This window comes from Astyanax mexicanus, chromosome 20, assembly GCF_023375975.1.
Source record: "Astyanax mexicanus isolate ESR-SI-001 chromosome 20, AstMex3_surface, whole genome shotgun sequence".
In the NCBI taxonomy this organism is placed as follows: Eukaryota; Metazoa; Chordata; class Actinopteri; order Characiformes; family Acestrorhamphidae; genus Astyanax; species Astyanax mexicanus.
The window spans coordinates 2,329,841-2,345,652 of record NC_064427.1 but is presented as its reverse complement, the minus strand read 5'-3'; the positions used below and the strand labels follow the sequence as shown (position 1 = coordinate 2,345,652).

Below are 15,812 nucleotides of genomic sequence, written 5' to 3'. Positions count from 1 at the left end.
CATTCAGGAGAAATTTAGACAAAATGAACATTCACTGGAATCACATTCCATTATTTATCTTCTGACAAACTTTGTTTTTAATTTGAACTTTAAAATTGAATTGACGAATTTTTTGCCAAAAAATGTGTGGACACAGTTGCATTAGCTAAATTTGCATTTCACCATTAAAGCACATGTTTTTGGACCGTCGCCTTTGGCTTGTTGATCTCGGTAATCTGCTATGTGATTTTATTAGGATTTAAGTTAAATTAACTGGCTGCAAAATTTAGCCAAACGTTTCCAAGCACATCTCTATTAGACAAATCATTCATTCAAATGTTTCTAGACACAGATCTATTGGGCAATATATACTGCAATATACATATATACTTGCATTTCACCATTCAGATTTGTGCCAAAACTGATTTATTTAAATTAAAATGTACATTTTGTTAAACGTTTCTGTATACAGCTCTATATCAGCTATTTATTGCATTGCACTATTTTGCCACACATTTTAAACATTTGTATATATTCGTTTTGAAATGAACTGGCAGTGATGTTTAAGCCCAAAGTTTTGTTTTATATCATTACTGCCAAATGAAAACATTTAGCTCCAAAACAGCAACTTTACAGGAGAGAGATAAAACATACTTAACTTTTAATAGAAGTCAATTTAAAAACAGTTTATTTCATGTAATTTCTGAGAATTCCTATTGGTCCATTCATCAAGAACTTTTAACACAGTGCAAGGCACAGTTTGTGTGTTTGAAGTATGTAGTAAACTAAAAACTGACAAAAAATTTTATTGGACAGTGATGATATACAGCCGTTAATATGACTAAATAGCAAAATCAGAGAAACTGATTCAGAAACTAAAGTGGTTTTTAATTTTTCCCAGAGCTGTATATATTTTATCTGCCATATAACTGGTTTAATTTTTCATTTGATATTAATAATATTATTGTGTGTGTATATGTGACATTGACAGTGCACCACTGGTTTACAAATAATAAATAGTACTCCCCTCTCTCTCTCACACACACACACACACACACACACACACACACACACACACACACACAGGCACGTACACACACACACACACACACGTTTCAGTGGTTGTGAATCTGCGTAATCCAGCCCCTGTTTATGCGCTCTTTAGTCGGTATTGGTATCAAAGCGCGCGGGTCCTTTGAAGTGCCAGGCAGCGGTTAATGGCCTATTAGAGAAACACTACACCGCGCGAGGCCGTGCTTTACCCCACACCCGTTCTGCGACAAACCCCGCCCCCTCTGCAGCGCGATTGGTTAATAGCGTACTTTAGCGTCTAGCTTCTCGTGCCGCGATTGGCTGCAAGTGTGTACTCTGGCTGTCGCCGCCGAACAGACGGACGATCTGGCCAATCCTCGCGCGATATTCAAATACAGTGCAGACGCAGCGCGCGCTGTGCCGGAATACGGGTGGAAAACATTAAATACACTAAAAACAAACCGGACCCAGGCTTTGGACTGATACCGAGCCCGGAGACAGCAGTCTGGAGAAGCTGCAGCTAAAACAGCAGCGATAAACAGAATTATCAAATTATTACACCGCGGTTATCTGCCTTATCAGAGCCTAATCTCAGCCACTGAAATGATCAGTCGAGCTGAATGTTCGCCGAATCATCACAGTCTAGTCTCGGCTGTAAATCGCCCATAAGCGCCCAAAGCGGGGCCATCACTGTGTGCTAAAGATCCCATTGATCTGATCCCCTAAATCCAACAACAAGCACAAAAAAAACAAAGGGGAAATCAGACGGCGCCATCGGTGCAGAAACACCCATCAGTCCGCCAGTTAAAGTAATCATAGCTGCAGTATTTCCCCTCATACACCAGCTCTGCTCACCATATAACATCAAACTGTAGGAAATTATACACTTAAATTAGAGCTAAGAACTGAGCTGGAACTACTTTCCTGTAAATCAGCTCTTTATTGTAGGGTTTCATTTCACACTTAGAGAAAACAATTACAGCTCATGAAGAGAGCACTTCAGTTTCTGAATCAGTTTCTCTGATTTTGCTATTTATAGGTTTATGTTTGAGTAAAATGAACATTGTTGTTTTTTTTAAATTCCAAATAAAAATATTTAGAGTCATTTAGAGCATTTATTGGCAGAAAATGAGAAATGGGTCAAATAACAAAACAAAAATGCAAAGCTTTCAGACCTCAAACAATGAAAAAAAAAAATCAATATTTGGTGGAATAACCCTGGTTTTTAATCACAGTTTTCATGCATCTGGGAATGTTTTCCTCCACCAGTCTTACTCACTGCTTTTTGATAACTTTATGCTGCTTTACTCCTCCACCTATCTTCATCTTGATTATATTCCAGAGGTTTTCAATTTGGTAAAATCAAAGAGCTGTATACCAAATCTAATTTAATGTATATTGATCTTAACCCATAAGAGCCCACCCAGCTGGCATTTCAATGCTGAATCAATGTTAAATCAACGTTGTTGTTATAGTTGAATCAACATTGGATTTAGTGATGGTTTTAAAAAGTGATTGATGTTTCAATGTCGTATGTTTAACCTTAGCTCACATTCTCCTGTAAAATTGCTGTTTTGGAGATACTTGTTTTTATTGAACAGCAACAATATTGAACACTCCTACAGCCATACTGTGTAGCTCTGTTCCAGAATGAAAGTGGGCCCTGAACAGAGCCCTGAGGGACTCCAGAGTTTTTTTTTAATTTTTTTTTCAACTTTCCTTTTCAAAAAAAGTGCTAAAGTGGCACTACAACACAAATGTTCACCATCTAGCTCTCCCTATTTACAACTTCAAAGGACAAATAACTGGCTGACCCTCTCTCCTCATATCTCCAGCACTATCTTTCTCACTTTCTTTTGTTTAAAGGCTCCCAAAAACAGAGCTCCTGCTTTTCTGTATCTGCTGCAGATCTCCGGCGGGCAGTTTCTGTGCGTGGAATGCATGGAGAGTGGGACGGTCCCCCAGCTCGGTTCCAGCGTCCACCAGCCCCGAGACGTGATAAAGACAGGGAATGACTTTGATGTGAGTGTCAGGAGAAAGACAGGCCGAGCGAGAGAGTGATACAGTACAGACAGCAGCCTGGTTTCACGCAGGACAGACGGGAGGGGCAGGAGACGGCGTGTCCACCTCCTGTCCCACTGATCCTGCCATCAAAGGCCAGATTACAGCGTGAGGGTGCTGTTAGATACTGGACTGATACTGTGTTATCAGCAGAACGAGAGCTGTAAGCAGGTGCTTTAAAGAAAAAAAAAGATGTGTGTGTCTCTGTGAGCAATTACTGAGCAGTACAGTCAGCATGCCACTGTAATCAATATAACACAAATATAAGTCTACCTATTAACCTAATAAGCATGATTAGTATGATTAGCATGATTGTGTGCACTAAAAACACTAAAAATATGCATTAAATTCTTGTACAAAAGGACGTTCAGAGATAATAAATATGGCTAAATAAGATAAAAAAAAGGGGTTTCTACCTTGGGACAGTCTGATATCTGGATGCCAGTGGTTTTAAATAACACTGAATTTAAAACCCTTGAAGTGTTTAGTAACGATGTCTCTCGAGTTTAGCGCTAAAAGATAATTCTGTACAAAGGAACATTGTATAAACTTATCGCAAAGGTCAAATATACTCAAAAATACATTTAGTTTACTTCATAAAATGTTTAAGAAAAATATATTTTGATATTTGGTTTGGAGAAAAGTGGAAAAGTATACAGATTCTTAGAGGTTTAATACTTCCAATTTCTCTACCTATACTACCTCTATTCCTCTGCTCTCAGTAGTGAGGTTATGGTCTACATCTAATCCATAGTACAGACCTAAAAGTACTGAGTTGACCCATTACATCCTTGGTTAATTATGCAGTTATTAATCCTAATGCAGAAAATATTGCAAATTATTTTAAAGAAATATGCTTTAAAATGTCTTGTGGTGTCCCACAGGGTTCTATTGTAGGGCCAATGAAACTGATGTAAATTATGCCAATACGACAAAATGTAGTTATTAAAGTGAAGAACTGAAGTGTGGGCTTACAGAGTCTTAGAGGTTAGATTTGACAGACATTTTAAAATGTCTTGTGGTGTCCCACAGGGTTCTATTGTAGGGCCTATTAAACTGATGTAATTGTGACAGTACTGTAGTAATTAAAGTATCGAGTACTGAAGAACTGAACTGTGGGCTAACATACAGGGCCAGAAATCCTGCAGTAAAGCTGTGTTCATTTGCACAGTGCACACTTTCACAGTCTGCGTGTTTTATTTGAATAAATCTCACACTTTTTCCTCCTCTGCGTGAAGCGCGGCCTCGAGCAGAGCCATGAAAGTGTCACTCAAGCTGGCTCCCTGCCTCCCGTCAGCCTTTAGAGCCGCTACAGACGACAGTCTCGAGCAGAGAATGGGCTCCAGCAGTGATTGCCTTTGATTGCCTTCACTGATCCCCTTTCATCTCTAATGGGCGCTGTTTGCTGGCCTGTTAGGGACGCAAACGTGTTGTCTCTTCCCTGCCCGGCCGGGGCTCGTCCTGCGGGGGGGCCGAGAGCGAGGCCTGAGCGCTGTGGGCTCTATCGAGCGAGCCGGAGCCGTCATATTTCACACAGGATGAGAAACGCTCTGTATGGCTTTATTAGACATGAGAGGCTCCAGCTCAGAATGAAGCTGTTTATTTATTATTTATTTAGAGCAACTGGAGAATCTGATCACGTACTGGATATTAATACTGAATATAAAAGGGATTTACTGTATATCTGTGCTACTGTCTGAAATACTCATCATATACATTATTTTTGTATAATAAACTTTATACTATGTAGATGTAGAGTCTAATAATTAAGGAAATCTATTTACTTACACATTCAAATTCATTATTTTGCATACAGATTTTCATTTAGTAAGATTTTTGCAAACGAGTGATTAAAAACATTATATGGAATATATATATTTGTCCTGCATGTTCTCAGAGGTTATGTTCTATATTTAAACATTTTTAAAAAAGTTTTAAAAAGTTATCGAGTTATTAAAAGATTTTCCAAAATTGTATCAATAATGAAACTTTTTATGAACAGGTTCCAATGTAGGAATGCAAAATAGAATCCTTCTATTATTGATCAAATGAAAAGTTAGAAAATGCTAAAATAGTATACTTTAATTATTTGCTTAGAGTAATACTTTTTTCTGGACCTTTTTTTTTACAACAAACGTTAAAAAATGCTAAATAAAAACATTACTTTATTTGTTTATTTCCATTTTTTAAACAAATTTCTTTTTTTATATTTTAACTTTTTCATGAGATAATATAGTTACAAAATAATTAATTTACTGTAATTATCTATTTATAGAAATGGTTGGATAAATTTCCCAGATGTTTTACTCAATATTTAAACTTTTTCACTAAAAATAAGTTAAGAAATGCTTATGAATGCATGAATGTAGGTTGTTTTATAATATGGGGACACACTGATCATATTAGAATAACTTTGTACAAGTATCTCTAACCAAACTGGCGTAACCTTTCTGTAAACAGTGATTCCACGCTGAGATAGATTAGCTGGAGTCAGTGAAAACAGTGAAAACAGTGCTGGGAGTCTCAGAGCTCAGATCTCTGCTGCAGTAACTTATCCGCTCATCTTATAATCACATCATTTTGACTACAATGCCCCCATTATCCCGGCCCTATTGATTCCAATCAGCGGCCGCTTCAAAGCGCGGATCAGCGGATCAGCCTCAGCGGTGCAACTGGTCCTGTCTGAAAAGGCTCTGATTCGGTGATAACAGACTGGGGAGGGGGGTAATTGTGGGGGTTAGGGACGTCGGGTCGTCCGCCCGAATCCACTCAGACCTGCGGCCCCTCTGGCTCGGGATAAACTCTTATTAGTACCCTTCAATTTAGTATAAACGATGAATAAGCTGGCGTCCCTTTACTTTTGTCCAGATTGATCTAGTCCTGTCCATATGGATTTTTATAGTAATAAAACACAGGCTGTCAAGGTACAACTTTGTTGCTGTTTGTTGCAAAAAGGAAAAATCACACTGTTCTCCTGGTATTCCGCATAAAACAGTATCTCCTAGAGACTTCATACTATATTATGTGTCTAGCATCATTTATCATCATTATTATTTACTTCAGTCCCAGATATATGAAATGCATTATTAGTATCATATTATGCTGGATCATTGACTTATTTACTGATTTACAACCTGCTACACATGTAAAAATTTGAGGTGTGCCATATCATAGCGTATATGCAACAATATCGCCAAATAAAATGTAATATTCATTTTGTAGCAGCAGTGTGATTTTGAAATTCATATTTTTTTAAAAATTCAATGTTTTGTCAGATCGCCATGAATACTGTTTTTTGTATTAAATACTCTGAAATATTGTGATTTTATTTTAGGACCATATCTCCCAGCCCTACTCTGGATTCTGGGCAAAAATTTTCAGTCACCTGTGCACCTTTACTAACGATAGTTCTCTATAGGCCAATGCAAGTGCTATAGCTAAGATCAGACGGACAGCACAAATCAGATGTTTGGCTTATCTAGACTGTAGCCAGATTAATTTTTTATAGTTTAAAATGCCAGAAAGTGCAGGAAATATATATATATATATATATATATATATATATATATATATATATTTTGCAAATTAGATTCAAACCACATTTCAGTATATCAGTAAATTTGCACAAATCTGGACTAGAGGTGTGCCATCTATTTAATCATATTCAATAATATCGCCAAAATATTGTATGGAACTCAATGATATTACAAACATTTGTCAATGTCGTTATTGCAAAAACACCCTAAAATAAGGTACAACTTCGTTGCTGTTTGTTGCAGAAAGGAAAAATCACACTGTTCTTCTGGTGTTGGTACATTCTTGATTCAAACCACATTTGAAGGTGTTTTAAAATGCGGTTACAGTCATATTTGTACAGATGCATTTTAATCTGGACACCCTGGATGCTTCAAGTCGTCCTCCAAAGCCTGAATCCACTCAGACCTGCGGCCCCTCGGGTTCAGACGCCGGGCCCTGCGGCCTGACTCCGGGCCCCGACCGGCCGCCCGGGCCATCACACCCCTCTCGGCTCCCATTCAGCAGACTTTTGCTTTCACACTTTCGGCACGAGAGAGAAAAGCTAAGTGTCGAGAGGGGATTAGACCCCATTGAGCTTCACCAATACTCACAAATCACCCCCCCCCCCCCTTACCCTTCACACGGATCCACATTCAGGACCCGGCGCAGGCACGAGTGGAGCCGGGGCAGCTCCATGTTTGTGAATGGGGATTTAGATCACGGGCTGCCGTATGAAAGGAGTGTCGGAACGGTCTACGCAGGAAAAGAATGGGCTGGGGGGGGGGGGCTACATTTGGGGCTTTCCTTTTCCTGTTAAAGGGTGGTATAAAGAGCGGCGTGAGGTGCGAGAGAGGCCTTTGAAGTCTAAAGGACTCTTAGAGGTCAGTTATGCTGTTTGGGGAAAAGGTGGGCGGAAGTTTATGAGGAGGGTAACCTGGCGGACCGGTCTGATCACAGAGTGACAAACCCACTAACAGCAGGAAAACTAAATAAACACAAGGCTTTTACTGGAAAACACTGCATTTACAGTATTTACCAAGCTTCCATGTGTTTTAAAAATGATACAAATTGGAGAATTTACCTGTATTACACAAAAGACGTCAGCAAAAATAAATATATAAAATAACTATAGGTCTATATTCAGATATAAAGCACCAATACTGTGGATTTCTGTACTTCCTACCAAACAGAGTTGTATTTAAAAGTGATTATAAAACACTCATAAAATGGGAGAGTTTAAACTATTGCAAAAAACAAGCAAAAATAAATATAGATCGGAAAAACAATATGGCCACTTAAAAATTATGAGTTTCTTTGATTTTACCAAATTTATCTTCCATAAAATCAAGAGGAAGGCGGATGATCACAAGGTAACAACTGCTTGAATTTTTGCACCAGAAGTGAGTAGCATAAAGTTTTCCAAAAGCAGTGTGTAAGACTAAAAACCAGGATTATTCCACCAAATATGAATGCATCTGTAGGATGCTAAGCTGAATAGAGGTGTCCTTGATGTATTTTTATCTATACAAAAGCATTATCTTTATCAGTGCTACCAGGAGAGCCACTATGCCGTATGTAAGTGTGTGTGTGTGTGTGTGTGGTTTATTATGTAAAGATTCTGTATGAACTGGCAGTTGGTGAAAGTAGGCCACAGAATGCCAGGTGTATACACACACACACACACACACACACACACTATAACCGCTATAACAGTCTATAACAGTCAAACACACATCTGTGTTACCTATAAGTAAATCTGCCATGATAAAACCCATCTATATATCTATATCTATATATACACTGCCTGGTCAAAAAAAGGACACACTCTAATATCCAACATTGTTGTCTTGGAATATGCTCAGGCCATCAGGGAATAAAAAAATCATCCATCGATGGAATAACCTGGTCTATATTCAGTATATTCAGGTGGTCAGCTGACTTCATTTTTTCAGCACATACTGTTGCTGAACCTAAACCTGCAGACCAACTGCAGCATCAACCAACCTCACGTCATTTACTTACTTACATCCAGGTGGAGACTTTTTTTTTGGCCAGGCAGTGTATATACGGATAAACAGTTCTGGAAAAAATAAGAAACTACTTAAAATTGATGAGTTTCTTTGATTTTACCAAATTGAAAACCTCTGGAATGTAATCAAGAGGAAGATGGATGATCACAAACCATCAAACCACCAAACTGAACTGCTTGAATTTTGACACCAGGAGTAAAGCAGCATAAAGTTATCCAAAAGCAGTTTGCAAGACTGGTGGAGGAGAACATGATGCCAAGATGCATGAATTCATTTTGTTGCAGTAGTTTATTCTTGAAATAATAATTTTTGTAATTATTCAGTGTTTCGTCATATCGCCAAGAGTATCGGTATCGCAAATTACCATGAAATATCGTGATATTATTTTAGAGCCATATTGCCCACCCCTAGCGGACAGTCATCTTAACAGATTATAATATATAAAATCCTATTTTTAAGCATTTCTAAATAAATGCAGCGTCACAATGTTCAAATACTTCATGAAGTCATGAAGTCTATAGTTAGTTTAAGGTCATTTGTCCTGAGATAAAATGATCTGACCCGTGCTAAATGGAGGATGGTGGAGGTGCTAAGGTAGTTGAGGTTGTAGAGGATCGAGGCTGGACTGAAGAAGGTCAGGAGTTCCTCTCGCAGGGGGGGATAAACTCCAGACCCAGGTGGGCAAAGATCTCCTCCTCTGAGTTCGCCCGAAGATAACGCTGCTGTAGAACAGAGGAAAAAATTACTGAGGAGAAATAAAATGTCTCTGAAATTACTGTATAGATTACTATATATCTAGCAGTGGGAGAAAATATTGATACAGCGATATATTTCACAGTTTTTGCTTGCGATACTTAATCAGTAAATTGCGTCAAATATCGTTATTTGTTTTTTTTGCAATTTTTTTTCCTAAAAGTTTATGTTACACAATTTGATAAGCTTAAGATGTTTGTGTAGCGAAATTATAGCATGTTCTACTCAGACATTTTTACAGCAGCAAATCTGTTCTAATAATAATGGCTTAATAATAAAATAGTTTTAATTCATTAAAAATTAATTAATCTAAAAAGAAATATTCAATTATTATAACTCTAAACTCTCTATGCTTTAAACCCTTTTAGAAAGCAGGATAAACTCTTTTTTTAATACCCTTCATTTCCCCATAAATTTGTCCATACATAGTGTATGTTTACATTACACTTTTCTTAATCATTATTAAGAAATGATTAAGAAAAGTAATTTGATTACTTTGATTTATTCAATTACTGGTAACCTTCCAGCACTAATAAACAAGGGTGTCATCAGTAGGTTTGCTCTTTCTACATCTTTGCTCTCATTTATTAGACTTTCCATTAATTAAAATAGTCTATTTAAGTTTTAGTTTAGTTAAAGCTCATCCTTGTCTGAGAAACGACTGTGTCTTTTATCTGCACTGTCTCCTGCAGTATCATCCACTAAACGCATGAGCTTTGATCTCCAAAGGCCTGGGTATCAAGGTCCAATCCCTGAACACAGGGCAGGTAAAGCTACCTGTCTGAGCAGTTGTTTGCCCACCTTTCAATACACAGATGTCATCACCCGGCCAATATTAGCATAAGAGTGGTACTACTCTGTTGACACAGTCTGAGCCAGGTCTCGGGAATTTCCACCAAATTTCCCACCAAAAATTCACTGAATGGAGTCGAAATATAATTTTTGGCAAATACACAATTCACAATCCAGATTGATTTTGAAAAGCCTGTACAGCCATAAAATCACATGAAATCACAGTCATCACAGCAGATATTGATTTAGGGCGTGTCGGTTTGTCTTTGCTATCGTAACGGCTAGAAAAGTACACCTTACGAAGCTTAAAACGCACAGAAGACATGAACTAATTCTATTACTCTATTAATTATGGGTGTGTTTTGGGTGTAATGTAAATAAACTAATCAGTGAGTCACTTGCTCATCATTCCCTTTAAGAACCAGGTGAGCTCTGACTTTGGCAGTTTGCCATTTTAACGGCGCAGCTACCTGAAAGTGTCCAACGCTTCTCAGCAGAGGAAACTGAGCTGCTGAGGGTGCACAAGCACATGTTTATTTTATTTTATATTCTGTTTGTTGTTGATTTAAAATTTGGGTTTGTGCAATAATAGTGCACTAGTAGAGTTGAGATTATTAACTCACCTGTTTGCTGTCGTAGAGGGCGTGGCTGCTCAGAGACATGCCCTTCTCCTGCCCCGCCCACCGCCTCAGCTCCCTCTCAAACAGCTGCAGGACAGAGCAGATTCAGTGTGTTTAGTGGTTTCCTTTAGAAAGATCACCAAAAATGCTCTCCCTTCTCTTCCTGCAATATTTTAGCCAAGACATGATCAGATTTCTAGTAGACCCTTTGAAAATATAATCAAATATACAGTACCAGTTTTCCTTTCCTGGGGAGGTCCTGATGAGTGCCAGTTTCATCATAAAGTTTAATGGTCTTTGCAACTGCCTCGACAATACTTTTAGAGTCCTTGAAATATATCGAATTGACTGACCTTTTTTTCTTAAAGTATTTTTTTTTTCTTTACTTATTTGAGTAGTTCTTGCTTCTCATAATCTGGATTCGAACATTACTCAAATAGAGCTGTTATTAACTGTATACCTTGTAACTCTACCTCTTCACTACTTTACTTTAACTGATGCTCTCAAACACTTTATTAAGATACAAGAAATTCAAGTAATTAACTCTTGATGAGTTCAGCACAGCTGTTAACTGAAAGCCTGAATTCCAGATGACTCTACCTCATAAAGCTGACTGAGAAAATCCAGCAGAGATGTGAAAAGCTGTCATCTAAGCAAGTGAGATGCCTTAATTACTAAATAATTACATATGTTTTTCTTCATAGTTTGGATGACTTAGACTCTGTCTGTTAATCTGACTGACCCAATTTTACAACGATTAAATGATTACACGTTTCCAATATAATTTAACACTTATGATATAATTTACCTTGGATCCTGTCCAGCCAAGTGTGGCAAAAGCAAACTGGCTGAATGGGCTGACCACCAGGTCCACTCGCACCGCTCTCCAGGAAGATCCAGGCTGTTGTCTAGTTGTCCCGTTGACGTTGTCCGTGGTGCCAGAGTCATCAGAACCAGTTTCTAGAACTGCACTGCTGTCCTCTGAACACTGTTCCAGTTTAAATATAGAGAAGCACCTCTCAAATCGGTCCATATTATTAGGAGGACGGGCAGGTCCGTCTTTACTCTCCAGGTAAGAGTTCCGGGTCGTTTTCTGATACAACAGAAAACCCTGTGGACAAAATATAGGAAAATAAATAACAACAATAAGTAGAATTCATTTATTTATTTTCTTTATTTTGTCTTTTATTTATCTAATTTTCAGTTTTACCTTTTAGCTTTTTGATTTATTTTATTTATTTTATTCATTCCATCCTTTTATTTATTTTTCTGTGTAATCTTCTGTTTTTAGCCCTCTATTTTTTTTATTTGTGTTTATATTTCATTATGCTAATTATTTATCTCTTATTTTATGGCTTTACATTTTATAGCCTGTGCACTTATCCTTTTATTCTGAATTATTTTATTTCTTCTTTACTAAATCTAATATTATTTGCTTGTTTTTCTAATACTTTTACAATTTATTATTTATTGTTTTGTTTATGAAGTTCCTTTTTTTTTAGCTCAATGCTTGATTGTAAATTTAAATGAATATTTCAGTCCCTTTAAGTTGTAAATGCTTGGCTGAATTTAAAAAATGAGGGTTAATCACAAGGTATTACCAAATGAAAATAAAGGTTAATTGATTGATTGAAAATAGACAAAAATATATAGGGATATTTAAGGATATCCTATTAATGTAAAGTTACTCCTACCTGTCAGTTCTAACAGCAGGGATGTGATGGGAAGTTGGGGATGAGGTAGAGTGGTAATTAATATAGAGGATATGGAAGAATTATGTCTTATTTAAACTTATCTGATGAAATATATATTTATCTGTATCTTGTCAGCAATATCAGTACTAAACTGAAGAAACGAACTTAGTGTAAGTTTACTTGGTGTAAAGGGAACATTGTGTATTTTTATCATTTTTTATCATATATTATCTGCTTCAGTGTCATCACTGACTACCTGTTCATCCAGCCAGTTCACCAGTTTGGGCATCAACCCTTCCTCCACCCCCTCCTCTTCATGAGTGATGAGGAAATCCACATCGTGCCCCACCTCCTTACCCCTACAGAGAGATTATAAACTCAATATTTAGATTAACAACAGACATGTGAATGATTTTTAACATTGTAAATTTAATATCATAGTTATTTAAGCTATACAGGAACACAGGCAGAATTATGAAGTAAACATAAAATATCCATCAGACCTTCTGAATCCTCCAGTGAGAGTAATGATGGATCCAGGAAGCACAGAATTCACTGCTCTCTCCACTATCTGACTGATGGCCAGAGCCTCCTGCTTAGTGACCGGTCTGTTCAGATCATCATAATACTGCACTCCTAATAATGGGACAAAGAGAGTGTTTAGTTCCGGCTTTACCTTCGGTCTACATTACAAAGAGCTCAATCAAAATATCATATTATATATATTGTTAAGAAAAATTCTACACAATGCTCCTTTAATTGTAGCCTTGCATCTGCTCAATTCCTGTACCTGCTTGCTGTGCTTTGTTCAGTTTTTGTCCAGTACGTATCAGATCTGATGGGCATAGCAGGCCTTCCCTAAACCAGCGGTCAGCACTCCTCACTCCCACTCCAAACACTCCCGTCAACGCCTGGAATAAACAAAAAAATAGTCCAGTTGTGAAATTTCACTACTCACTATTAAATATTCCACAGCCAACTGTCAGTGATATTATAACACAGTGACTGGGAATGACAGCGACTCTGTGCTCTGTCAGTGTAAAATAACAGAGCGGGGTAAGCGGATGCTGAGGAGCATAGTGCACAGAGTTCACCAACTTTCTGCAGAGTCACTACACCAATCACTACACACCTCCAAACTTCACGTAGCTTCTTTACTTTCATAACACTTCTTACCTTCATGGCCTGGAACTGCGCCGACTGTCTCGTTGACTGCACTTCCCTTGATGAGCCATCTTCTAAAATCTCCTTTAATAGTAAAATTTAGATTTTACTATTTTGATTTAATATGAATCATCTTTGTAGATTAATATCCCTTATAACCTCCACCTACACTCCCTCTCTCTCACCTTTATGACTCTTTGTGAGTGCTCACCCAGACAGGGCAAGTTCTTCAGGTCGTCCATCTGTCGCACTGCATACGGAAGGGCCTTCAGGACAGACGCCGAGCGCCGGAACGCCACACTCCTGCCCTCATTCTCACCAAACTCAGCATTTTCTGCCAAAATCTCCAGAGCTTCCTGATGCACAAATCAACAGCATCTTCTTGAATGTAGGTAAAGGGGTCAAAAGTATTCACAATTAATCACCAAATATTTGGCAGCCAAAATGATATGGATAAAAAAAAAGATAATTGAAGTGAAGTGTTTTGTCCACTTAGAGAACCATTATTGGAATTACTGTTGTACTGTGTGGATGCAGAAAGAGTAAAAGCTGTAAAAAGACTCACTGTCAAAAATGTATTGTGGTGTTTTAGAGGAGTTCTTCTCTGGCAGGCGTAACTCTTCACTGTGAATGATGGAGTGTCTTCAGAGGACTTCAGACTGGTCTGAAAGATGAATTAGGTGAAGGTGGTTAATGCTCATATCTGTTATGTTTAATCACTTTAATCACTGAGCTTAAAGTAAAACATGCTTATACCATCTAACATATTTGCGAATCCGCTAAAACACATTATAAAGCATTAATTAATTAAATGATCCTAATGTCAATTAACCTAATTATAAAGTATTACCCCAAAAAAAAAAGTTTGATACCTTTAACCTGTGTCTGTCCTGCACGGCTACAGGTCCTCCCTCAGCCATGCTCTCAGTCAGCCAGCTGATGTCCAGCAGGTGGATGGAGTCAGTCAGGGCTTTTCCCTCAGTGTGATTATTAACCCAGGCCTGAACCTCATCTCCAGTGTTACTTTCTGATACAACATGAGTGACGGAAGAGCTGCAACAAAAAAAGCATAATTATTAAGATCTAAGTTTAGAAATACTGTGAAGTTTCAACGTTTTGAGTGCCAGTTCCATCATTACAATGTTTTAAATATTTGTTTTTTAATTTGTTGAGTAGTTATTCTTGCCGTAATACGTAAATTAAAACATTACTCAAATAGGGTTATTTAAGCCATTAACTTGACTATTTATCTATCTTACTACCTACAGAAGTGGCCTGGAATTTTCCATATTTATGCATAAATATGCCCTGAGACATCAGATTTTTATTCCTAAAAGTAGATACAGTTAGTAGAACCCAGTTAAAAAAAAAAAAAAAATATATATATATATATATATATATATAGTATATGTTTGTTTATTTATTTATTAAGGAAATATATCTATCTATCTATCTATCTATCTATCTATGCTTTGAATGTTTAATGTAGTTTTAGAAAAGTTTAATGTCCAACCTGTAAGTTTCCTCAATCAGAAAACCTTTACTCCTCCCGAGTCGAGTAAGAAAAGCTTTTCGAGATGCTCCCATCTTTCTTTCCACGATATAAACAGTAATATCTGGAAATTTACAGACTTTATTGTCCTGGTTTTCAGTTTGAGCTGCTGTTAATTTCCTGCGCTTTAGGGGAACCATAGCGCTGCTCTGCTCACACTATAGACTTTGCTGGATATTTATTAGCTGAATAAACTGTATAATAATATTTACTGTAACGAAGAAAACCCCTCCATTTGTCCTGACAGAGCCTGTAAAAATAATAACAGCAGCTACAGAGTGAAAAACTCAGGCTGACATCTCACCCTGCACTTCTACAGCACGCCTGCGCAGACTGTGCCGACACTGGGGTGCGTCTCAAAAAGCTCCATGCTCACTTGTTCACTACAGAGCCTACAATTTGGCGGCTCCGTCTCAAAAATTTCGACCAAGAAACTCTAGTGCAGTTCTACATTGAGACACGTGGAAGCATCAAATCACTAATCTGTCAGTGAGCTGCAGTCAGTCAGTCACACTGAGCGGCTGTTACTCTCAGTAATGAAGTTACACAGAAAAAACAGGTTTTTCTTCAGAAACGCTCAGCATAACGAATTGTCCTGTAATACGATCCACGATCCAGT

The 15,812-nt window shown here is 37.7% G+C and overlaps 1 protein-coding gene across 1 annotated transcript; it reads right to left on the bottom strand.

Moving 5' to 3' along the window:
* Window positions 1-8,889: 8,889 nt before the first annotated feature.
* polm (polymerase (DNA directed), mu) lies at window positions 8,890-15,803 on the bottom strand. The gene is made up of 11 exons (XM_007250263.4): window positions 15,155-15,803; window positions 14,514-14,694; window positions 14,207-14,305; window positions 13,827-13,997; window positions 13,654-13,725; window positions 13,268-13,388; window positions 12,981-13,113; window positions 12,734-12,836; window positions 11,592-11,894; window positions 10,787-10,870; window positions 8,890-9,340 (listed from the first exon to the last, which is right to left on the bottom strand). Exons 1-11 carry the CDS (start codon window positions 15,331-15,333, stop codon window positions 9,254-9,256), a joined length of 1,533 nt encoding a protein of 510 aa, XP_007250325.3. The 5' UTR covers window positions 15,334-15,803; the 3' UTR covers window positions 8,890-9,253.
* Window positions 15,804-15,812: the final 9 nt, after the last annotated feature.